The 25,167-nt window shown below is 51.3% G+C and overlaps 7 protein-coding genes across 7 annotated transcripts; 3 read left to right on the plus strand and 4 right to left on the minus strand.

The window, feature by feature from the left end:
- Nucleotides 1-3,253: 3,253 nt before the first annotated feature.
- On the plus strand, nt 3,254-4,055 carry CTHT_0058180 (putative mitochondrion protein; the record flags this gene model as incomplete). The annotated part of the gene is made up of 2 exons (XM_006696075.1): nt 3,254-3,893; nt 3,973-4,055. 2 exons carry the CDS (start codon nt 3,254-3,256, stop codon nt 4,053-4,055), a joined length of 723 nt encoding a protein of 240 aa, XP_006696138.1.
- A 744-nt stretch (nt 4,056-4,799) lies between these two features.
- CTHT_0058190 (uncharacterized protein) lies at nt 4,800-6,596 on the minus strand (the record flags this gene model as incomplete). The annotated part of the gene is made up of 1 exon (XM_006696076.1): nt 4,800-6,596. One exon carries the CDS (start codon nt 6,594-6,596, stop codon nt 4,800-4,802), a length of 1,797 nt encoding a protein of 598 aa, XP_006696139.1.
- A 1,219-nt stretch (nt 6,597-7,815) lies between these two features.
- On the plus strand, nt 7,816-10,094 carry CTHT_0058200 (uncharacterized protein; the record flags this gene model as incomplete). Its single annotated transcript, XM_006696077.1, has 3 exons — nt 7,816-7,994; nt 8,061-9,941; nt 10,007-10,094. 3 exons carry the CDS (start codon nt 7,816-7,818, stop codon nt 10,092-10,094), a joined length of 2,148 nt encoding a protein of 715 aa, XP_006696140.1.
- Nucleotides 10,095-10,361: 267 nt separating this feature from the next.
- CTHT_0058210 (putative cis-trans protein) lies at nt 10,362-11,331 on the minus strand (the record flags this gene model as incomplete). The annotated part of the gene is made up of 4 exons (XM_006696078.1): nt 10,362-10,562; nt 10,635-10,772; nt 10,832-10,977; nt 11,319-11,331. The coding sequence occupies 4 exons, from the start codon at nt 11,329-11,331 to the stop codon at nt 10,362-10,364; spliced, it is 498 nt and encodes a 165-aa protein (XP_006696141.1).
- A 968-nt stretch (nt 11,332-12,299) lies between these two features.
- On the minus strand, nt 12,300-13,529 carry CTHT_0058220 (uncharacterized protein; the record flags this gene model as incomplete). Its single annotated transcript, XM_006696079.1, has 1 exon — nt 12,300-13,529. The coding sequence occupies one exon, from the start codon at nt 13,527-13,529 to the stop codon at nt 12,300-12,302; it is 1,230 nt and encodes a 409-aa protein (XP_006696142.1).
- Nucleotides 13,530-20,018: 6,489 nt separating this feature from the next.
- Nucleotides 20,019-22,784, minus strand: CTHT_0058230 (multiple RNA-binding domain-containing protein; the record flags this gene model as incomplete). The annotated part of the gene is made up of 3 exons (XM_006696080.1): nt 20,019-21,503; nt 21,719-22,501; nt 22,554-22,784. 3 exons carry the CDS (start codon nt 22,782-22,784, stop codon nt 20,019-20,021), a joined length of 2,499 nt encoding a protein of 832 aa, XP_006696143.1.
- Nucleotides 22,785-23,624: 840 nt separating this feature from the next.
- On the plus strand, nt 23,625-24,358 carry CTHT_0058240 (putative dynein light chain 1 protein; the record flags this gene model as incomplete). The annotated part of the gene is made up of 7 exons (XM_006696081.1): nt 23,625-23,703; nt 23,777-23,799; nt 23,865-23,898; nt 23,967-24,001; nt 24,069-24,095; nt 24,158-24,227; nt 24,294-24,358. The coding sequence occupies 7 exons, from the start codon at nt 23,625-23,627 to the stop codon at nt 24,356-24,358; spliced, it is 333 nt and encodes a 110-aa protein (XP_006696144.1).
- Nucleotides 24,359-25,167: the final 809 nt, after the last annotated feature.

The raw sequence follows: 25,167 nt of genomic DNA on the forward strand, positions 1-25,167 counted from the left end.
ACACGGCAGCATCTCTGTAGGAAACCGCACAAAATCAATACACTGCTTGATCCGGACTCTTGGACTGATCTGGTTTGTCTTACACTAACTCTCCAATTCACATTGTTACCCATTACACAGTATGATGGAGCATCCCTCCAATATGCGTTGCGTGCACCACCTAACAGACAAGTTGCAGATGCATTCAGGTCGCCTACAAAACATGTTTACATCATACACCATGGTTTAGCGCAATCTGTACGTATTTAGCACAGAACACCCTGCTGGACATGGCCATCCGTTTCGTCAACGGACAAGCTTGGCTGTTCCAGAAGCCCGGGATCACTTGGTTCACCGTTGGGCTTGGCAGACAGTTGGCTCCACCGTGGAGTGTTTTCGTCGACTTCCCCTCTAACTGCGTATCTTACGCTAACCCCAATACATGATCCTTACAACATCACCTATACATGCCATTGTACACATTCATTAGGAGACGTGATTTGAGTTCGTGCGGTGACTGGCTTTCTGGGCTCAGGAGGTAAGGTCGGATAAATGTCGTCTGCATCACGATGTGGTGAGGGCACTAGCAGGTCACTCTAGGGTCTTGAGCATTATCTGTGGATAAGGACATGTTGGCTGCCGCCTTGGCATTTCAAGAAATGGATGATGCCAAGCTGTCGTAGACACCCGCATCACAAGAGCCCGAGCGCATGAAATTCCTGAAGATGGAAAGGAAGCCGGTATCATCATCCGCAACTGCAGTGGTCCGCAAATTTGGTATGCCATACAATCTGGCGTGCTGACTTCATGCAGTTTTCCCACATCAACACGGAGCCGTCGATAAACATTCAAGGGCAGGCCGTCGACGGAGATTGTCGACGACAAATCAAAGTTGTCTGCGTACTTCCCAACCTCTAGGCTCTGTGTGTCCATGCGGAGCAGCCCGCTCCTCCTGGGCGCTGTACCCGGCAAAGAGGGCAATTCAATATTTTTACGGTCCCTAGCCTTTTTCTGGACTGTTTCCCGTCAATACATATAGCCTTATGACAGGTTGTGACGCTGAGCAATTTTGTAGAATTCAAATTCATAACATACACCACATGTCTAGTAGTATTACTGCCCTAGCAACCTGATGATAAAAGTCAGCTTGTTGAGGGAAACGATGTACCTTTGCGGCCGTGGTTGTTGACGGCTACCTGGTGGATTTTACCACACGTGTAGCTGACCCGAGCGTCAAGTCATCTCGGTATTTGTGGCTCTAGATAATCGTTTCCTGGTTGCCAAGTGCTCAATCCTGCACTTCTGTCATGAATAAAGCTTCACATGCCTTTATGGGAGCGGAAAAGGTGGCAGTTCCTGAGCCAGGACTGAGATGGATCACATCGGTTGGACGCTTGGATGACCTCTTAAAGAGGGGAGAGAAATGCAACCAGCAATTGCTTGGCTGCTGGCACCACACACAAGTGAGTCCTTCCTTGATCATTTATTTTTCCAAAGATAGCAGATCGCACTGGAGGCTAAGTCAATGAAGCAATCAGAGGCTACAGAAGCCACGTGCATCATTTCCCTGCTTCCCAAGTCCAATGTTAGGTATCAGAAGGTTTGTTGTCAAAGAGGAGAATATTTGTCCCTCGAGCAACATCGCAGTTATCCACACAGCACCCATTATTCTCCGAGAATGCCAGATGGGAGAAACCGGGATCTTTTCAGACAGCAGTTGATCTGATGACAGCCCGAGTGGAATCTCCATTGCAAGGCATGATTTGAGTCCAGTTCTGGTTGGTGAGAGGTTCCTACGTATCAGTTCCATAATGCCCGCCAGGCTTTAGTGTAGGATGGGCATCAAGACAAGGCGAAACAAGCAAAGGAGAGAGCCTTTTTGGATCACCGACGTCTCTGCTTACCCTCACAACAACGGTATGCTGTCGGCTAGCATATCGGCACGGGACCCGACGCAACGGATCCCGGCCAGCCCCTGTCTGCTTGGCAGGGGAATGGTCCTCGACCAACCTGGAGACATGAGCACCCAAAAGACAAAGCATAAGAACCCAGGCCAACACTTCCTTTTGGAATATCTTGCTCAGAAGCTCTGACACTACAACCGCCAAGCATCAATGTCAAGCCCAGGACACCAACACCTCAAGGATCTCAGTTCGCCACATGGGAAAGGCTGACTCGCTCGCCCAGTTAGTGTCGCTAACTCCAGAGCTTGAAGCACAGGCGGTAGCCGTCGCCGCCGCCGTAGAAATAGCAACAGCATTCCCACCTTCCCGCCCGACAGTCTTCTGGTGTGATAGTTCAGGTGATCGCTGCAGGCCAGCAATGTCCACACGACAAAAGACCGTCTCGGGAGGCCCCGGGCCAGGAGGGCGACGGCGAAAATTACCAGGAACAGGACGGGCCCCCCGAATGGCCATCTTGCCAGTCATGCGGCATGGCTGGCCTCTGATGAACGGTGACGCCATTTTTTTTTTGGCGTAGTCTAGGGCCCACAGCCAAAGCCAAGCCCTCGGTGTTCGGCCGGAATCGATGCGTGCTCCTCTGGGAGGGGTTGTCAAAGCCCTGCAAGCTAACTTCCCCATAGTGAACCCTAACCCTTTGAAGCCTATTTAGCCGGACGGGGATAGCTCGGCGTTCCCCTTGCGTCCCCCTGTTGCTTGGCTGGCTCTGACATCATGAAGGACGGCGCGACAGCCGCGACAGGGCTAAAATTTGCGCCTTGTGGCCAAGATTCGACCGCGACTACGAATCCGTACAAAACCGCGGCGACGACGCTCAAAATCCCCTGAAGTTAAATTCAAACCTCCCCCAACGAAAACAGCGAGGGTCCGCGCGCACAGAAGATTCCCATACGCAATAAGAGGGTCTTGATTCGCTCTTGAGACAACTTCAATCCACTCTCAGGACCCACTTCCGCCGCTTGCGAGTCGCCATCAAACCCCTCGGCCCCGGTTTTTCACCTTGTAAGAGCGGGTGTCGGAGCCGGGCCGCTGACTGATTTTGTCATACGATCTCTGCTTGCGCCACCGCACTCCAGCCGACAAAAGGGAAACGCGGGGCAGATTTGAACATTCATTCAGTCCTGCGTCACCACGTCGATCGATCCCCTTCAACTCCCTCGATTTTCCACAGGCTTTCTAGCCGACCGACGCTCACGAACTCGTCCCCTTTCTCGGCGTAACTCGCCTGGTCCGTACCAACACAACCGTCACTACCACCGCCAGCAACTCTCTTCCTGTCTTGATCAGCAGCCTAACAACAACCAGCTTCCAACATGAAGGTCATCAGCAAGGAAGAGGAACAGGAGCACTACAGCCATGTTCTGCGCGGTGGCTTTATCGGCGGTAGCGTTGGTCTTGCTCTCGGTCTGGTCGGTGTGATCGGTGCCTACAAGCGCTACCCGGCCTTCCGGTCGCTCACGCTGCCCTTCCGGTCCTTCCTGGTCTCGTCCTCGGCGACGGCTGGCGCCATCATTCTGGCCGAGCGTGAGAGCATTAAGTTCCAGCGCAACAACGATGCGATGCACCGGTATTTGGAAGAGACGCACCACAAAGTGGAGGAGGAGAAACGCAAACAGCAGACCGAGTGGGAGCGCATGCTGGAATGGGGCCGTGAGCACCGCTATGGCATCGTCTTCGCCTCCTGGCTGGCCTCTATGGGTATTGCGCTTGCCATTGTCGGCCGCAGCAAGTACTTGTCCTCGGCTCAAAAGATTGTCCAGGCCCGTGTGTATGCGCAAGGCCTGACTTTGGCCGTGCTCATTGCCACAGCCGCCCTTGAGACCGCCGACGCTAAATCAGGCAAGGGCCGCTGGGAGACTGTCCTGGTCGTTGACCCCGAGGACCCGGAACATAAGCGTATGATTGAGAAGCGTGTCCCCAAGGAGGACTACGAGGGCCAGGACCTCTGGAAGCGTACGTTGCTGCACATCCTTTTTTTTAGAGTTCTTTGCTCGTCTAGTCCAGTAAGGCATGCTAACATTGCTAAATACAGAGATGGTTGCCGCTGAGGAGAGGCGCCTGGCTGAGAGGAAGCAGAAGGAGGCCGAGGCCGAGGCTGCTGCCAAGGCCCATTAAAGGAATGATCCCATATCATTCCCGATATATCTCTTTCCTGAATCCTTCCGTTCTCGCCAAACAAGCCCGTGGTCTGATCGAGACCCGGTGTTAGGGCACGCATTGTCGATACAAACAACGGAAGAAAGTTCGATCGTCATTCGTACATATTCCTCTCCTCTCTGCTGTATCTTATCTTTATCAAGCATGGGCGGCGTTTGGCGGGTTAGCGGTCGTGTTGTTTCTTCTAGGCTGTGTATATGTTGTGGCGCTTGGGGTCTCTCTCATCATCTCGGGCTTTTTGTATAGTTACCTCAAAAAGTGAGCTGGGTGGTATCACGGCCCGCCTGCTGCTTGGAGGAATGCAAAATGGTTGGGGTGATGATGTTCAAAAGAGAGTGGCGGCCTACAAGCATGGCACTTCATCAGACAGATGATTCTCGTGCAAAAGCTTTGTACACATTTATCGGGGCAAAAAAAAAAACCGATCGATAGAAATATATATGATAGACTAAAAAAAAGTCTCGTGTCAGTTGGCCCTTCTCAGCAGCTGGTTGTTTTTCATCCGTTTCTGTCAATATCCTTCGAGTCCCGACGCCATTCCCTCGGTCCTGTTGAGAACACCGCTTCCCCCAACAGCGGATCCTGCGCTGTTAAGGCTTGTAAGAGTATCAAACGACGTTATGTAATGAGGAGACCGAGTGTTCCTACATGTGGGTATATGCCGTATATATGTGTGAAAACAGGCTAGAGCGTCTAGCTGGTCTATACCTCGATAGTGAAGTGGCTGATTTGCGAATAATACGAGTGAACCGCCAACTCCAAAATCCAAACATCACCAAACACCTCAGTCCCGTCAAAGCCTCCAATGACCAATAAGCGACTATCGTGCAGCACTGTCCCGTGGTATCCACGGCCAGAAGGCGGCAGGCCGTATACCTTGCGGCGGTCCCAGGTCATAGTGACCAGGTTGAGCAGCAGGACCTCATTAGAGTACTCGTTGCCGTCGTGGCCGCCAATGACAAATAAATATGAGCCGATAAGGGTCGCTGTGTGCGATAGTCGCCGGTAGGTGATGGGAATGTTGACCTGCTTCCAGATTTGCGTCTCCACGTCATACACCCACACATCGTTGAAGCATTCGCCGCCATCTGACCCTCCATAGATGATCAGCTTGCTGCCGACCATGTTGGCCGTGTGGTAGCCGCGAGCCTTGGGGCGAATCTCCTTGGCCACACCCCCGGACCGGCCATTGGCCGTTAATGAGGACGAGGAGGAGCCGGAGATAAGCCTCCATGACATCGTGTTCATGTCGCTAACATCAAGGCGCCAAATGTCATTGAGCGCACGCACACCGTCGCCGCCTCCAAACACGTAGATTCCATTTTTGTACAGGCACGCAGTGTGCGCGCGCCGTTTCGACGGTACTTTGTCGCCAACAATTTTTGGCTTATACCACCGGAAGTTGACAGTATCCAAGACGTAAACATCGTTATAGTACGCCGGCCCGTCGCCACCGCCAAAGACAACCAGCTTCTTCCCCACAGCCGTGCACGTCATGGCACGAAGCGGCACGGGGATGTCGCCGACGACGTGCGGCCGAGACCAGTAGAAGCTGTCGGCATCCAGCACATACAGTTCGTTAAAACACGCACGGGAGTCGCAGCCGCCGAACACATACACATTGGAGCCGACAATGGTCGCAGTATGTGCCCGTAGAGCCGTGTGTGGATGGCCCGATGTCATGGCTTTCGTCCAGTACATGCCCGATGAGGGGGCTTCCGGCACATTGGGCGCCGTTTTGGGGTCTATCAGTGGAGGACACGGCGTGTACGTCTCGGCTCCCTTCGCTGGCATGCCCCGCATCCGGGAGGCGCCGCTCGTGCTGTTGCTAGTTCTGCTCTTGTTGGTATCGTTGCTGGAAGTGTTGATTGCTGTTCCGGACCCTGAACTCGTTCCCGTTGTGCCTGTGCCCGCACCTCCCCCTGGCGCGGGCCGGCCTGCGATGGCGGAGGTGGAGCGCAATGCGGTTGGTCGCCGCGGAGCGGATGAAGTGCTGGTTGTGGCCGCGCCGGATCCGTTCAAGGCATCTCGGTTGCTGTTTGCGGCAGAAGAGTCCTGTGTCTCTCTGCTATCATCGTTTTCATATGTGCTTGTGCTTGTGCTCGGCAGTCGGGACGACGAGGGGTTGTTAAGGGACCGGGATGATGATGCTGATGCGGCAATGGTGAAGGATGTAGTCGAAGAGGAGGCAGAGGGAACAATTGTCGAGGACGAGGAAATGCTTGATGCCGCAGCAGACGATTGTGATCGCTGGCGGATGGCAATCTCAATGGGCTTGTCGGTCGGACGCCGGTCCTGGCTCTTGGACGACAAGTGGCCAGGGGTATGCGAACGAGGTATCGGGGTCGCGCGGTCGGAGGACTCGGCAGAGTCACAGAGGTCGGAAGAAGGTGGCGGACGCATGTCGGCAGGCGACGTCATCGGCGTGTTTCTTGCGCGAAGGTCTTGGGACGACTGCGGCGGCCTGTCTCGTGCCGCTGCTCTGGCCTGGTCAGCCATTGTGGGGTCGAGGAATCATTTCCTGGAGTCGGCAGCGTGTTGGGGTCGGAACTCAGGAGCTTAGGGGCGTTGCGAACATTCAATCAAGCTTGCAGCATGCACGGCTGCAATCCGCCCGGTCCAATTCGCCGGAGCAATGAGATTTGTCTCGGCTGCTTCCTGCGCCGCTTGGTTGTCGGGACAGAGCAAGAGGTCGTCGGAATGCTGAGTGGTGTTGGCTAGTTTGGGGTGTCTGTTGCTTGTTGGCTGTCACGAGATGCGATGCGATGGGATGGCTCGTCCGTCGGCGTATAGGGGCCCCGACTGGGGTAGCTTGGTGGGTAAAATATGGCCCTGTCGCCCGGGCCTGGGCCTCAAGGCACTGCAGGTCAGCAGCAGCAGCACACCATCCGCAGCGTCCAGTGTTATGCAGCGTCTCCGACGCTCCCATGCAGACGGCGTTGCCAACCAGCATCCTTCAACTTTTTCTGCGCTGCGCTAGATGTTCCAGACGACCGTCACATCCGCCTTGAGTCTTTTCTGGACGCCTTGGACACGGGCTGTGTCGAAGTTTAAGTTTCAGGGCAAAGGCCTGCCGTAGTTGGCTCTGTAACTTACGGTCTGTGTAAGTATCCACCGTAAAGAGCTGTAATCCGTACCTGCTCCAAGAAGACACTTGATGGCCGTTTCGTTGATGAGACGCGGACGGTTAACACCAGCCGTTAGCATCCTTCAAAAAACGGTGCTGCCGACTGTGCGAAGTGTTTTTGGGACACAATAATTTAGCCACGCTCGATGTCCACACAAACCAGTTCAGGGACATTCTCCTCTTGCAGTATTTGTGAGTCGTAGACCAAGTCGTAGACCAAGAGACATCCAGTTATAATCAACCTGCCACAGATTATTTCCCAGGAGACATAGATGGCTCACAGATGACTGTCCCTAATCTCATTTGCGGATGTTTGCAGGGTTTCAAAGTGACAGTTTCAACTTTTAACACGAACACTCATTAATCAGTGGAGCCCCACTTTTTCGTCCAACCTAGCAAGCTGAAACTGAAAAGGCCAGCACCCCGCTGTGGGGCAACAGTCAACAGAAGTTGTAAAAAAGAGGAAAAGACTAAGAGCAAGCTCTCACAACATCAATGTGCCATCTTAACATTTCTTAGTCAAGAATAACACGAGTTTCAGTTGTAATCTTTAACTAACAGCTAAATCCAACTGAGATGGAGCCACAAGAGATGGTCAAGCGTCCCATAGAGGAGACCAATGGCTCGAGCCATCACGAAAACGGTCCTGGCGAGCCTGCTCCAAAGCGAGTGAAGCTGGATACTGCTCCAGATGCTGCGCAGGAGCTATCTCAAGTAGCCACTAAGCAGCCAAGGCCAAGGATTAAGGGAGTTGCTCCCATAAAAGAAGAGTAAGAAACTGTTTGAAGCTTTGATACTTCATGTTCCCTGTTCACGACTGACCGCGATGAACCCAGGTATCTCATCTTCCCATCTGGCCATGGGAAAGGAAGTGAAACGGATGAATTCGAGGTCGTCGCCGATGATGCTGCCGAAGGGAGAGATGCGCACGACGAGCAGCAGGGCACTGGCAATGATGGAAAGCGGAAGAGAAAAGGCGGCCAAAACAAGGACAGAGACTTTGGCATCTTCGGGGACAGCCATCGCCTGTGCAACTCCGTCGCATGGAGTCCTGAGTTTTCTCCTCGTACTTGCAAGCAAGGAGATCGCTGCAATGCTCTCCATGACCTTCGCAAATACCTGAAAGAAGGTCGCCGCCCCGACCTCAAAACTTTTGATGGCAAATGTCCAGTTTGGGAGAAATACGGGAAGTGCCCGTCTGGGTGGCGCTGCTTGTTTGTGCGAAGCCACATGCAAGAGGTAACTCGAGAAGATGGTCGAACCGAGCTGATGCTCACGGAGCGGAACTCGGATCAAGGTGTGGTTGAGCATCAGGACGAGCAGACTGGCGAGGTTAGACCCGGAGTAGTCAACATCATGCCGACCAGCATCAAGATCGACTTGTCCAGGAAACGGGTCAAAATGGAAAAGTCCGATGAGTACCTCGAGTGGCTCTCCAAAGACACTGAACTTTATCGAAAACACTATCACAAGTCTAAGGATGACGCGGACGAGCTGAATGACTACCGCGCCCAGTATGTCGAGCCTCCTCTAAAGCCCTCTGAGAAAAGGAGGCTTTATTTTGGCCGCGAAACACCAATTCTTGCCCCGTTGACCACAGTGGGAAATCTGCCATTCCGTCGCCTCTGCGTTGAGCTTGGTGCTCAACTTACATACTCCGAAATGGCACTGAGTATGCCTTTACTTCAAGGGCAGAACGCAGACTGGACTCTAATGCGAGCCCACGAGTCTGAAATTACACCTCCTCGCATCGATCCCAAGGCGCCTATTGTCCAGGGCTACGAGCACTCCCGCGACCTCAAGTTCGGCGCTCAAATTACGGCAAATGTCCCATGGCTCGCCATCAAAGCCACAGAGGCCCTCTCCCGGTTCCTGCCGCACCTGCGCCTGATCGACCTCAACTGCGGCTGCCCTGTCGACGCCGTCTACAAGACGGGCGCCGGCTCTGCGCTGATGGATGCCCCCTCCAAGTTGGAGCGCATGATCCGTGGCATGAACACCGTTTCTGGCGAGGTGCCCATCACCACCAAGATCCGGATGGGCGTCCGTGACGACCGGCACACTGCGCAAAAACTCGTTGAGCGCCTGGCTCTTGGCAGCGAGGACATGCGCGACGTGACTGGCGCCCCGGGCTGCGCGGCCGTGACGTTGCATGGCCGCACACGTCAGCAGCGGTACACACGTGCTGCTGACTGGGGATACATTGCTGAGTGCGCTGCGCTGATCAAGCAGTTCAATGAGAAGGCTGACAGCTTGGCCGACACGGTGCGCGAGACAGACGAGCGTACGCTGCCTAACGGTGGGCATATGTACTTCATCGGCAATGGAGATGTCTATTCACATGAGGACTACTTCCGCCATTTGGATGAGGCCAAGGTTGACGGTGTCATGATTGGGCGTGGAGCGCTCGTCAAGCCATGGATCTTTGAGGAGATTGAAAAAGGCCAGTATCTCGACAAGAGCTCTTCCGAGAGATTGTCGTATATCGAGAAATTCTGCCGCTATGGTATGGAGGCTTGGGGCTCAGATGAACTTGGGCTCAACTACACCCGTCGGTTCCTGCTCGAGTTCATGAGCTTCTTCCACCGCTATGTCCCCGTCGGCTTGCTTGAATACTTGCCGCCCAGCTTGAACGATCGCCCTCCTGCGTATCGCGGCAGAAATGAGCTCGAGACGCTACTTGCTAGCAAGAACTATAAGGACTGGATCAAAATAAGGTATGTCTCTTATGCCATAGAAACCCCGCATTCTGCTTTCAGATTGTTTGCTAATTTTGTCTCAGCGAAATGTTCCTCGGACCAGCACCACCAGGGTTCAAGTTCACGCCAAAACACAAGTCCAACAGCTATGAGATCGAGGCTGAAGGCTAAATATTTCACCAAGGTTGTAGATATGAATCTAACTATGACATAGACTCAACCAATAGACGTCATCTGGTGATACCAACAATTGCTTGCCATTATTTTATCTTGGCCTGCATTTTAGTTACTCTGTAGATTGCTGTCAACATGAGATCGAGGGTCAAAACTATAGACATGGTCAAGTCCTATGCATATATGCTCATGAACATTATTCGTAACGACGAAGATATCAAACTCTAGATGTAATTTATCCCCAATATTCAATTTCAAGCAGCTCTACATTTCACCACACTGGGCAATGACCACATCCAGATCAGGAACGTCCTTGCCCTTGCGCCCCGTCTTCACATGCTCCATCTTCTTAACCACATCCAAGCCTTCAACAACCTGGCCGAAAACAACATGCTTGCCGTCAAGGAACGGACACGGGACCGTTGTGATGAAGAACTGGCACCCGTTTGTGTTCGGGCCAGCGTTCTAATGAGCAGGAGTTACCATCAGTTATCTTGAACCTCCTATTCCAAAGCTAGGAAAAGTGGGTCAACTTACCGCCATGGACAGCAAACCAGGACGGTCATGCTTCAGATTGAAGTTCTCGTCGTTGAAGTACTTGGTACCATAGATGGAGACCGACCCTGTGCCATCACCGTTGATAAAGTCACCACCTTGGCACATGAAGTTGGGAATCTAAAAAGAGAAAACATCAATAATAGCCTTGATACATAGCAAGCCAAGGTGGAGCTTACGATACGGTGGAACTTGCAGCCCTTGTAGCCCATGGGCCGACCTAGATGGTTCTTGTGTTCTCCGGTGCAGAACTGGCGGAAGTTTTCAGCTGTCTTAGGGACCACATCTTTGAAAAGCTCCATTTTGATGCGTCCTAATGGCTCGCCTGTGATGTTGGGTTTGAGGTCAGCAGTTTTGGTATTAGAATTCAGTGTCGACGACAACACATACCTCCTAGCGTTATGTCAAAGAAGACACTGGTAGTTGAGCTCCTCAGTACCAATTCGAAGATAAAATGACGACCCAAAAGGAGTGTCAAAGACGATTCTGGATAATTAAAAATGATGTGCATGCAATAATAACATATTTACTGAAGCGTGCTGGTGAAGATTTTGGAGTGGACTACTGGTGTAAAGTCCGTCCACCTCTCAAAGCATCCGATGTCTCACAGCGTGGAAACAAAGACAGCCAAGTTCAATCGAAAAGACGTGGGGATTTAGAACTTACAGTGGGTTTCCATTTTCAGGGAGCACTGTAGGCGGCATCTTTTTACAGAGTTGTGTACTACCGACAATTGATGCCGATAACGTCCAAAGATTCAAGGTAGGAAGCTGGAGACGACAATCACTGTGATCTTGAGACCGTTGTAACTTTAAATGAAAGCGAACGGAAAACAGGATGTGCCCACGCTGGCTCCAGCGACGCCCGGGTCTGCCAAGAAATAACAGTTGGCAAGCACTTTACGCCAGCTGTCGGCGACAGTCCGTTTCCGGGGCAGCGAGAGCCCCTGGGGAGGGGAAACAAACAGAGACACTTGAACCCCTCCTCCCCAACGCGATGCGAAGCAATAAACCACAAACCGCGAACCAATGTCTTAATAAAAGTTCATTCCATTGCTGGTGTAGCTATCTGATTCCCTTCTAAAGCCTGCGCCGGTCCGTGGATGCGAACCTCCTATGTCCAGGCCACCGAAACCCCCGCATCATGTCCTGAGAATGAAGAGTGATACATGCCAGGTAAGATGAAAGATGGGAACAAAACTCATCATGAACTACTGTAATTTGGCTTATTATGTGAATATGCGACGAACTGCAAAAAAGACGAACGGGAAAGAAAAGACTAACGTTACGTTCCATACTGATTCATCGGATGTGGTTGTTTCTGCCCGAAGCTTCCTGAGAAACCTCAATAGGGGAACTCCCACAATGCAGAGACCGAAGTGAATGGTCAATGAGACTCGGGTATCGTTATGCACTATTGCCGGCCAGTCGCCCAGTTCCTGCCGGTAAAAAAATCCAAACCCATAACTGTATCATTTCAATTGAAACCAGAAAAGCCAAAGAAAAAGCTCAGAAAAGCCCAAATTGCCCCTTGATGAAAATCCCTTTCGAGCCTAGTATGCTATGTGCAAAGCATTTTTCCTGCTCCTCGAGACCTTGATCATACGCGACGCGTGTCGAAGGTCGTACTTGCGGCACCCGCGTCAACCTAGTCACGAATACGCGTCACGAAGGTCGTGTAAGTCGCGCTAGGCACGACATTTGTGACCGTGACCACGGCGTTCTTACCGCCGGCAGGAGCAGTAACTGTAGCGACGGCTGTTGCCGTGACGATGGCCGTGGCCGTGGGGATGGCCTTGCCGCCCAGAGTAAAATACTCGTACTGCGCATCGAGAATCTTGCTGTCCAGCGGGAACCTGGGGTTCTTGGCTCCGATGAGCGGCTTGAGAGGGATCAAATTGGGGTCTTCGGTGAAGTCAGGGACGTGGACCATGAAGGGATGAACAAGCTGAGCCTCGATCGAGCGGTTGACTGCGGGGAGAGTGCGATCAAAGCGGACGATGTTCTTCTTGTTCAAGGGAACGCTGGCGCAGGTGGGGCCCTTGATGTCGCCCAAAACCGGATCGCATGGGTCGACTATTTGAAAGTCGACGACCGATGTATAGAGCTCGAATTTGCTGACCCGCTTCTCGCCTGACAAAGTCTTGCCCTTGAAGGTATGCGGAGGAACAGCGACACCGACTGTGTTCATGGACGGCCAGTCCCAGACCCAAATGACCGTAAGGATAGATCCAGGCTTGACATCCTTGGGAATCTGGAAGTCCGACTGGCACCTGAGGCCTTCGACCTTAGTGATGTGTTCCTTGCGCCAAGTCAAAATACCGTCCGCCTCCCCTGTATCGGGGAGAACCTCGTGGCACTGGCCATCATCGTAGTTGCGGGTCGCAAGCAGCCTGCCTTTATTGATGTCACCATCGGCGGTCCATTTCAGGTGAACATCCATGAGTGTCAGACCAGTGAGATCGTTCTTCGTAGTGCCATAGAGGTACACCGTTCCGCGGTTGATAGGCTTCTCAGGATTATCTCTGCCAGCTCGGGAAACATGCCCATTTTCGTTGTAGAAGATGGCGGCAAAGTCACCAGGGGCGACCTTGAGCATAGGGTACTGGGGGTGATAACTAGACTCGTCAAATCCAGCCTTGGTGGGAAGAACGGCCAGAAGATCGGGAGTGAACTCGTTAAGACCTCCATTGGGAGGCAGCAGCCAAACACTGTAACTATCCCTGGACTCAGGAGCATACTTCCTTGGGTAGCCAGGTGGGCCGATGAAGTCACCCTTGGGGCCGATGCGACGTGTTTCCTCCGTCCAGGAGTGAGCTGCGGCTATACCCAAGAGGGCAGCCACCAGCAACATGGCCTTGCTCGAAGAGAGCTCCATCATCAATACAGTCAACTTGAGTCGCAAAAACAGGTTATATGAAAGTTGATTGATGAGGGTAAGACGTGATGGTTTTGGTTGAGTGGAAGTTTTCAGCGAGGTGGTTTGACTCTCAGAGTCGGTCGATGTGCGGAAAATAGAAAGTAGAGAGGGCAAGATTGCGGGTTTGTGGGAATTCGTGAAAAGGAAAAGTTGTGTTGCAGTGGGAAAAGTGCGCTCTGGTTGACCAGGTTACCAGACTAGTCGATGAGGGGAATGTAGTTGATGTGGAAGGAAGTGTTTGTGGAAGTGCCTTGTCTTTGAAGAATAAGCTTGGTTGGCGACAAAAAAGGTTTTGACTTCCTAGGCGATATTCAATAGGTTAATTAACCAAATGTTGAGTGCTAGGATATTGAAGAGTAAGAGGGGAAGAGCAACCGGTTCGTTGACAGTCGTGAAAGGAAGTTGACTAGATTGGTCTGTTATTGAGGGATGGACGTCAAAGTGTTATTGTGGACGAATGGATGTAGTAGATGGACGTGGTGATAGGATTATTGTATTGTGTGCTGGCATTAAGTAGACCGAAAGATGAATTTGTTGCAAAAGCCGCGTTGACAGTTGCCAAACTTTGTTGTTGTTGAGTTGTTGTTGCCAGTTGTAGAGCGCAACGTCGTTGTTAAGTCGGTTATAAAGTCTTTATGAGGTTGTAAAGGCTGTAGAGCTTGTCGTGTCGCAGAGTCGTTCCGGAGACGATTGTGATGTCCGTGATGAAGTCAATTCGTCCACTGTCAGCAAGAGAGTGGGAACCGGTGGCGCCACACACGGGAAGGTAGTCTGTTAGTTTAATTGACTGATACAATTCAAAAACCCATCGTGTCTACTGTTCGAAGGCAACATTCAAGAACAAAGAGAGCCACACAATGACTTGAGTCTCATGAGAAGGGCAGCCAGCTGCGAGATAACAACGTGACCAGGGTGAAAGGTGCTGTTCTTAAAGACAGTGCTATTCAGGAATGGGAGAAGAAATATGATGGTAAAGGCAAAGCAGCCCTGAGGCCTGCTAATCGATCTTCCATCCCAAGAATCCCTAAACCAAGGGGTCCGGCCTAAGGAGCAAATGCATCACGGCGTGGATGCGTTGATGACACAGCAGGGAAGTTAGAGACCGGCCTTACTGCTGATTTCAATACAGGTCAGAATCTGGCCAGGTTAGAACACGTGATGAGAAGAATAAGTCGTAGAGTTGTTGGATATGTTGCACACACACGTCATTTGAGGCCAGCACATTTATGACCTATGACTTTCATACAGTGAAGCCTGGTCAGGAGACTCTGGGCAGGGTCATAGCAGGTTCTTAGATTTGGTTACGCGGCAAATCATCAAGAAAGGCCCAGTCAAATTCGAAAGCAGCTGTTCAGCAGCTGGCCGACCAAGATATTTAGGGAAACTATGGTGCTACGAGCATTTCACAGGCTCCTCGGCATTCAGCATTTCCAGACTCTCGGTCCCCGATGATGGGGACAGTTCTGAGGGCCATGGCTTGGATATGAAAAACGGATTAGCTCTAGGTCCTGTTTGAGCTTGTTTCCAAGCACCAATTGCTTGCTCATCAAGTTCTCTGGTCGGAAATGGTAATGTGGTGGTTCGCTGAGGTCATTCACAACCCCAGATCCGCGGCTACAGGGCTCCTGCAGGCCATATGCAGAGTGGAACACAAGCATACCTTTCCGCTCCGAAGCGCCAACTCTGTTCCACTCGTGGCGCTTGTCCAAGGCCAAGCTCAGATCAACCAGGGCACGAGACGGGTCTCACAGGGATTCCAGTGGGCCACCCGCCGTTGCAGCTGGGCTGGCCAAAGCGCCAGTGATTCGTCGCAGCCATGCCCACGTGCGACATGCACCAAACCAAGCAGAAACGCTGCTAGCCTGTCGTGCAGACCACAGTAGCGCAATCACCACACAAGTGGGTGCATTCCGACTCCATCTGTACCACCACTTCCCAAGCCGCAGAAAGCGCTTGCAAGCAAATAGCCGCCCACAACAAGTCCTCAATATTATAAGCGAGATTTATCAAGATCTAAGCCCCAGACAATATGTCTTGCTGGTGAGGTCTCCCGAATACCGATCCCAATATCAAAGTCAAAACCTGAACATTGGGGACATACCTGGCGTAAACACTAAGGTTACAGGCGCAAGCTGTCCTGCTATGCTCTGTCAGGGCCTTATGGATGCCTCTTCCTAGAACAAGATATCGAACAATAGCTTCAAGTGTAGCAACACGCTCTCATCCAAATGCTGACCAACAGACCCCCCGGCTTGCATTGTCCTGGTCCTCCCTTTTTGTAGGCCTCTCTTTCAAGTGAAACAAAAAAAGAAGGTTGCTTTTGCTTGAATTGAATATGCAGCTATTATTACATTAGCATAACCCATTCCTCCAACAAAACAATTTCCAATTGCTACTAAAGTGTGACAATGGAGTTGACACCAGAATCAGGACCAAGTCAAAATCCACAAAGGCAAGAACCCCATGCCCCCAAAACACCCCCCCTAAACAGCCCCCATTCTCTACCCTTAGCGCCAACGACAATGTTCTCCTTTATCGCCCTCACCGATACTGGTAGATCTTCCTCTCTATTCCTCGATACTACCCTGCCCTCACCAGCTTGTCTCAACCAACCAATTTGCTGTGACTAACATCCCTGTTGTTTCCCTTCACCTTCCGCGGACCGGGGTACTGCCAACGGAGGGCACTCATCCTCCGGTTCCAACGCCGACAAAGGGGACAGGGAAGGCGATGAGGATGGGATCAGTCTTCTTTCCCTGTTCGGCAGCTGTCTAGCATCAGGAGGACGGAGAGCTCAACAAGCAGGGCCAGGAGAGCAGAAGGGGGGGTGTTCGTCCTCTTCCGAACCAGCCACAACCGTCACGGATTTTGTCGCGCCGTCACCACGAGAATTCTGCCGCTTCTGCTCAGGCAGTGGGCAGTCACCGCCGCAACCGGCCCCTGGTTCTGCTCCAGTCATAGGAATGAGCGGCTTACACTCGTCAATGGGCGTGTTTAGAGTTGTAGGAGTCCAGAGCTCATGATCATTCTGTTGCCAGGAAGAAAGGCAGCGGAAGCGATGGTGGTCGATATCCATGGGTGTTGGTGTTGGCGTTGGGGCAGGGCTGGTTGCAGAGACTGCGACGTTTGTTCCTGGTGTCTCTGTTACTGATTAAAGGTCCAACAAGCAGTACCGAAATAACATTAGTTTTGTTCCAAGATGGAATACCATCAGGTGTGGCTCCATCATAAGTGCGCGCCAGAGTTATTCCCACTGGTAGCGTGCCGATCTGCTCGAGAAAGTGGTCAGTTGCAGCAGATGGACCTCCAGCGCTACCGACCATGTGGCCACCCGGTGCCATACTGGCTGTTGTGACTGGTAAATGGTTAGCCATGTAGTCTGGCAGGATATCACCCGCACAAGAACTGGTGCCAAAGGACTGTCTGAAGGAATTTGGTAAGGATGCGGCCAGTGGTAGAGTTGCAAGGCTGCCATGATTCCTGAAGTTTTCGAAAGATTGTTACCAGGCTGGATCGCGATCGTGTGTTCTTGTGATGCTTGTGTCATGAAATGAGCACTATAGGTCGTCTAGACCACAGGACCAGCAAGAGAGCCGATGGAATTTGAATGATCCCACATGGCTGAGAGGTTTTCACTCATAGTAGCCGCCATTTGCTGCTGCAACGACGGGCCCGGGGGCATAACTACGCTCCTGGATATAGTGCGAGAAGTAACTCCTGTGTCGGTGACAGGCCCTTGATGTTCATCCTCTAAGAACCGGTGGCCACTTATAATGGCATGCCGTTGTTAATACCATCCTTCTGGATTCAGAAATGTCAAGAACCTCTAGTGCGTCCTCCCTCCCTGGGCTGTGACAAACTTCCCTTTTTGGATACTATGGATAGTTCGAAATGTCCAGAGCATCACAGCCCGGCGTGTCCCTCGGTTATTCTTCGAACTGCTCATGCCATGCTTATATGTGGAGGGATCGGTGAACTTGAAAAGATCTCGACCATCGTAATCTTGGGAACCAAATCCATCTGTGTTGGCTGTTTCTGACGTCGCTGGGACCTCAATTTCTCAGTTCTGTCACCATCAGGCTTGAAGATCGACTTGCAGTCACTCTCACCCTGCCTAAGCTCGGGGTGTGCCAGATATTCCGTGCAGTTCGTGTATGCATGCGCAAAGACGTTCGCTAGGAACGGAAGCATCACTGAGTCCTTACAGCTGCACTGGGGAAAGCATTCGTACGACTGGTCGCTTATCCCGTTCCGTGATCCACTGCATTCCGGCCGGTGTTGATGCTGAGTTGCGATTTCGCTTGAAGTCTCATAATACCATTCTGAAGGAGAGGATCTTCGTCGGTATAACGCAATTCAGCAGGTGTGACCAGCCGGGTGTGGATTTTTCATTGATGACTCAACAGAGGCGGCTGCTCAATATTGATGTCAACGTAGGATTTGAGTTGTGAGTGCTCAGGAAACCAGTATTTCTTATCTAGCTCGAGTGTGACATGCATATGGATGATGTCGCAGCGCGCGCCTGTGCCGTCATTGTGATGACCCTCAACGCCTGATGGATTTCTGGGAATGCCGTTTCCGATTTCTCGCTCAACCGGTTGACGCTGTCTGATTCCGCCTGATGCATCTCTTTGGTGAACTCATCTAGCAATATCCCCCCAAAGATTTGCTACAGGTCATGCCAAAACGGTGCTGGATCTTCGTGTCACATGAAAATATGGTTTTGAGCGAGACAGGGTCTGGCTATCTGCATGCCACTGGGCAAAGGCCGGGTGGAGGGAACTGTCTGCATCTCGAGCGCAACTTGGAGCGAGATATATAGTCGAAAGAGGAGTATTTGGTCATTCAACGCCAGAATTTGAGAAAAGTGTTCGTAGTTTGGACGCTCATTGGGAAGACGCCCTTCAGACAAGGCAATCAATGCCGGATTGTTTTCAGAGCGACACAGTATTGACGGCTTGTCTTTATCTTCTTGACGTTCACCGAAGAGGAAATGGACTGCAGGGATGAAGTAAGGGGGCGTGTGCCCTTTGTCGGCCGTTGTTGGTTGGACCGGGGGAGGAGGGGAGAGCGACGACAAGAAAGTCCAAGGAAAACGGGACACCAGACAAACTTGATGGCAAGACTGATGCTGGCGGGGGCTTGAAAGGAAGGTCTTGGGTGGCTAGGTCCAACTTACGGCATCTATGATCAGCAAGAAATTCTCAGCACCTGGATATGGTTCCACACCTTCTTTCTCTCATCATGCTGGGACCAGGCTGTTCTTCCGGCCCCAATGGTTGACAATAAGTAATCCATAAATACTCACCAACCAGCATCTTTCAATTGTATTGTGTTTGATTCATCGTGTATATCTTGCGTCTCATCCAGGGATGAGTAAGATCGCTATTCACAAAGGTCACTTGGTTGCCATCCATCACGGATCCGGATCTTGCAGTGTTTGCTGGGGTCAAGGGCTGCAATACTGGTGGAGTTGGGATTGATGATGGAATCGATGAGAGTGCTGTGAGAGCTATATGCTGCTCTCTATGCTACCTGCAAAGTCCTGAAGTGACCGCCTCAAAGCAGTCTCAAAGCAGTGCTCGAATCCGTGATCTGCCGAAATGCCACAGTATTGCTGAGAAATGATTGAGAGTCGGACATGTATCTCTATTGCTGAGCACAATGGGATAAGAGAGACGACGAAGACGCTCCTGAGGTAGGTAGTACACAACTTTGGGAACAGGAACGTCGACAGAAAAAGAATAGTGAAGGAGTTCACCAGAGGACTGGCACTAGGTCGTAATGTAAGCCATAGAGAGATACAAGATACGCATGTCGAGAGCAAGAAAGGTGAACACAAGATGTATTATAACGAGGGGTAGCCATCAGCGCCCACATGAAGTAAGGATCAGTCACTTCATCACGGTGCAGATATGCTTCTGCAAGATATCACTCAAGGAGTTACTGAACTAGCTACCCAGATAAGTATGCCAAACACTGTCGTTGGACTTGGGCCAGCCTTCCAATACTCGTCCAACAAGCGCGCCAACTGGAACGCAGGGGATTCCAAATCCTGGAGAACACCACATTCATGAACATCTCAAATATCTAAGCAAGCACAAAATACTTCGTTGTTTGCGGTGTGGTCTGGAGGTTGGCAATAGACAGCGAAGTGTCGCTGCTTGCAGATTCGTACCGCACACCACATTGGACATTCAGGTGCGCTGCAGGTGTGTACCTATGGAGAACATTAGCTCGCCATAGCAACTGGTCATCTTTGAATATGCGAGGCGCGGAGCATTGCTAAACCAGACAATCACTAACGAAAGCCGTGAGTGGGCAATGTTCCTGCAGGGAACTCAAGGGGATTGGTAGGCAATGCAGTCCTTGGCAAGGGTCAGCGGAACATTATCTTGGGATGTGGTATCTAAACTTGAGACCTATCAAATTATGGACTCATTGCTATCATCGCTCATCTTCATCATGGTCTCCCCCAATGTTGATCTTTTTCCTTCCTCCCCCTGTCAACTGTTGTAAAGTGACCTTGTTCAACTGATCCCGTGTCTTTTTCTCCATGGCCTTGATCTGCTCCTCTGGATCGACTTCATCAGCTTCTGCGAAGTCTAGAACCAGACGCCGTCCAAGCAGATGAGTATCCTTAAGTGCAGTGAGTGCGTTAAGCGCCTCCTTTGCCGTGGCAAATTCAGCAAAAGCAAACCCGCGTGATTGAGAGTTGAATTTCTTTGGGACTCGGACAGCCACGAGTTTCCCATACGTGCCAAAAAGATCCCGAATGTCCTTTTTGGTTGCTTGAAAGGGCAAGTTCTTGATCACAATTTTCCTCTTGACGACAGCTGCCTTTTTGGCAAGATCCTCCCGCCTGCGTTCCTCGGCCGCATCCAGACCCCTGTGCGATGCCTTGATCACGAGCTTGTAGCCGTCAAGGACGGTGCCATCCATGGCCTTGAGAGCCGCCTGTGCTTGCTCCTTGGTTCTGAATACACAGAAACCAAAACCCATGCTAAGTACCTGACCTGGCTTCTTAGGATCAGGTTTGGTCTTGACCGTCGCACTAACAAAGCCATCCAGGTGCTTGAAGGCATTGGCCAGACCTTCGGAGGTTGTAGAAAAGTTAAGATTGCGGACATAAAGCGAGCTTGTCTCAACCGTGCTCTCTTCCTCCGCGTCGTCGCGTGCCAGCAACTCAGCAGCTGACAGCTTCTGAACCCCAGTAGTCTGGTTGCCTTGTTGTAGAGGTGGAGTGTCTGTGAAAAGCCCCTTCGGGCCCTTTTCAAGGAACAAGACCGAGTCTTTGAAGCGTGAGTAAGCCTTTTTTGCAAAGGCCGCGCGGCAGGCTGCGGGTTGCGCAAACTGAACAATGGCAATAGTGCCACTCGGTGGCATCAGCACTCTCAGGACACTACCATGCTCTGCAAAAAGGTCTCTCAGCTCCTCAGCAGTTGTGTTTTTAATATTCTTCACTAGAATGACTGTGTCACCACGCTGCTGGTTCTTGAAGGCCTCAATGTTAACGCCATGCTTTGCGAAGTAGGTCTTTGCTTCTTGAATCACACTGGTCTCCGCAATTGCCTGTTTCACAGCAGCAGATGCATCCGTGGGATCCAAAAGCTCATGTTTGGAGATGCCAAGGCGTTCTGCTACAGCGGTATTGACGGCGTCTTGACTCATGAACAGAGAATTCCAGTTGAATGTGCTCGAGGCGGCCTCGGCCTTTTTCTTCAGTAGCAGTTGTTTCTTGAGGGGAAGCTTCGACAGGGCGAATTCGTCAAGCTTGAACTCCCGCTTGGGAGCAGCAGGGAGGATGTGGAGGAGCCGCCCTTGGAAGGTAGAGCCGTCAAGCTGGAATGCAGCGACTGCAGCCTCGGGTTTTTCAAACCGAATCATGGCGAAACCCTTACTTCGGTTCTGATTATCAAGTGGAAGATTAACCTAGATTCCTGTTAGCTGGGGTTCACTGCCTTTGAAGAGAGAAACAATGTCGTAGAGGTATTGGCCCGTGTTTATCAGATCTCGAAGCATCTATCAAATACTTGAACCCAAAGGTTTCGTCATACGCCAGTGGCATAAGATGTCCCTATCAATGGGATTCATCATAAAGGGCAAAGCGGCAAGGGGAAAGTAACACAAAAGAGATGGACAAATACCTCTTCAAGAGCACCAAAACGGCTAAAGTGCTCCCTCAAGTCGTCTTCAGTGGTAGTGTAAGAAAGGTTCCTCAGAAAAAGCCTGCGCGTCTTGTTGATTGTGGCTATCGCATCTTCCATGCTCCCGTGCTGCTCTGCAGCTTTATCCTTAACCGAGGCATCGCCTGCTTTGTCAGGCTTTAACAAAACAGCATTTTCCCCAGGAGGATGCTCTTCCGCTTTGAGGGCAGTAGCAGCTGCGGGCATAGATGATACAGGTCGTATAGGAAATTGTGGATCGTCAGGATCTACAAGATCAAGCAGGCGATTTGTCCTCGACCGAAGCCAGTCATCATCCGTGGTATCTGCAGGAACAGGTGGAGGTACCGGAACCTTTAGCTCCTCTGGCGGCGGCGCGCCAATGGGGAGCTCTGCGGTTACCGCACGTGCGGCTGATGGCATGCTGTGGCCAACAGTATTGTCGCTTTGAGATTTCTTGCGTACTGCAACGTCGTCATATTCGTCGTCGCTTTCGCCGCCGGCAACCGTGGCCACTGGCTCTGATTGCGGCTCAGCGCTGGGAACATCTTGATCTCTCAACTTCTTGGAGGTATGGCCCATAACTTCAAGGAACTCCCGTAGCTTTGGGTCGGCCTCCTCGGCAGGCTCTTCCCGCTTCCGCTTTTTGGAATTCCCATCTTCGGCCTGCCCTATCCCAGATGCAGGAGCATTGTGAAGGGATATTCTGGCACTGCCATTCGCTGGGGTTAGCTTAGCACCATTCTTCGGAATAGAGTCTGCAATCTTGTTTCTGTCATTAGTAGCAGCTCCCATGCTCTCATGGAACCAGACCTACCGGCTTGGCCAAGTCAACAGCAATCCTGGACAGCCGAATGAATGTTTTATTGAAGTACTTCACTGCCCATGCAGCATCTTCGGCCGACTTGTAACCAATAAAACCGATTCGACGGCTGGGGTACAGCTTGACATCGGTGACCTGTCGGCCTTGAACCGCAAAGTGTTTGCGAAAATCACTCTCGGTGATATTTGGCGGCAGGTTCTTGACAAAAATTCTGGACGACTGCATGGTAAACAGCTTGGATACTTCCTTTGATCTGCCGTTGGCAGAAATCGAAGCTGATTACTACCGATTGACCATTCCGTTGTTGTGGGCAAATGTTGAGATAAACATTTTGAAATGGATGGGAAAAAAAGTTTGAAACTTTTTGCGTCGCTGCACCGTCCACAAAAAATCGCTGCCCCACCCAGCTGCTCCTATCTTATCAGCCAGACACTGATTATTGGTTGGTCTCCACTATCTCCTCACGAGCATTGCTCCTGTGCCATATTGGTGCAGTGTCCTACCTGTCACCGTAAACAGTTTGACACTGTGTGATTATGTGGGGTTGTCGTGTGCTAATACAGTACTGAGAGATCATAGTGCACTGTATTCTCCCCGCCAATTGTCTCCAATTCCCTTCCCAGCTCCGCGGCACGCCCATGCGCGCCTAGAAGGCAAGAGCAGGGAACTTGGACCAATGATGATGGGCTGACTGGCTTGACCTCAACACCGAGATCCTGGAACCAAACATTACACCGCCGAGTGCCTCTAAACAACACTCGTGTTTGTGATTGCCGCTTTGCTTGCCTGCCTAACAGACATTCATTCGCGACAGTACTGTGCCTTCGACTCCGTTTCCAACCTAGGCGCTGAGACATTTGCCTGTATGTCGCCCCCACAACCTAGAGTCGCATGAAAAGCTTCCCCCAGGCGTACTTCACCATCTGTATCCCTAGCGATATCGCGTCAGGCCATTATCCCTCTCCTATCAAACATCGCGCATGGCGCCTGATTTCCTGCCCAGCACTGCCGTCAGGTTCCCTGCGCTGACCATGGGGATTGCGTTGATCAGAAATAGCATCCACAATGAAGAGCGACGAGAAGAAGAGCGAGGCCGGTTCCTCTGGGATCAGGGACTCGGTAGCATCCCGGGAGAAGCTTGAGGGTATGTTTGCAATACAGCCGTGATACCCTGTTCCCGGCGAGCATTAGCTAATGCGAGCTCTATCTTGGTCCAGCCCAGATCAAGAGTGCCGACATGGTATGCCACCTACGTGCTGGCTCATATACCCCGCTGAAGACATATTGACATACTGTCTCTGTAAGACTGAGGAGATGCAACAAGAGGCTATTGAGGTTGGTATGTAGAACCCGCAGCATGGTGTGCTCTCCACATGGGTCAAGGTTGTTAATTCAGTCGTATAATAGCCCAGGAGGCGATGGCGAGGTTCACCATTGAGAAGGTCAGTCAATGCCATATGCCGGTTAATTTGATTCATATCTTGACTATGATGTTAACTGGGCGCATAGGACATCGCTCAGCACATTAAGAGAACGGTATGACTTTCATCCAGTACTGCTTGCTGCCTGATCTCTTGCGGTTGACACATTTGGGACAGTTTGATGAAAGGAAGGGCCCAACCTGGCACTGCATCGTGGGCCGTAACTTCGGCAGCTTCGTGACTCACGGTATGTTAGGGTACTTTTTTTTATTTTAGTCCGTTACGAGAGCTGACACACACGTTCCTTTTCCAGAGACGAAGCACTTCATCTACTTTTACCTTGGCCACTGCGCCATCTTGCTGTTCAAGACCCAGTAGGGAGGCGGCCTCCTCCGTTTTCTCTCGCGGCTGTGACGGTACACTGCCTCACTATGGCGGCTCATCAACCTAATCAGCGGCAGCGGTTAGGTTCTCAAGTTACTGTTGTCGCCGAGCAGCGGGCGAGCATCGTAAAGCATAGGAAGAAAACGGATGGAGGATAGGGGTGTATTAGGTCTTTGCACACCGATATCAACAAAGGAATTAGACATGCGATGGTGCCATCTTACTAAAGGGATACTGCAAAAGTGGCTTCACCCAGGGTGACCATCAGTTACACTGTTTGAGATTAAAGTCGTGATGTCATGCCGTGAAATAGGGCATCACCTTCATTGGATGGTGGCTAGTAACAACGCTTGCGTGTGGCCTGGTACGTTAGTGATGGCGCCGTTTTCACTTAGGTTTATACATCGTGGTCAAGGCTACTGTGATTGCCTGGTGATCTAATGAGCCCTTGAATGCCTTTCTATCTCCTTCACAAGTTGAGAAATCAAGAGCATCCTGGGTAAATATACTGCCATCCGGATCATTCACTTTTCCAAGCTACTTGTCTACCTCATCTTTGATGATTATTCTACAGATCCGTGATAGATGATTACGCTCACAAATGTACTGACTGTGCTTTGCTCGTGCAGAAGGTGCCAGTCGAAAAGGTCCAGGGGCCCGGTGAACTTAATAATATCAATCATTTTGAAAGTGATCCGTAGACAAGCATTGTCATATCCTTAAATTTCAGGGGAACAAGTCTCTTCCCTGAACTCTGGTGAAATCATCATAGCCAGGACAACTGTCCACTGGTTTCCATATTG

Source organism: Thermochaetoides thermophila (assembly GCF_000221225.1).
Source record: "Thermochaetoides thermophila DSM 1495 unplaced genomic scaffold scf7180000011820, whole genome shotgun sequence".
Taxonomy (NCBI): domain Eukaryota; kingdom Fungi; phylum Ascomycota; class Sordariomycetes; order Sordariales; family Chaetomiaceae; genus Thermochaetoides; species Thermochaetoides thermophila.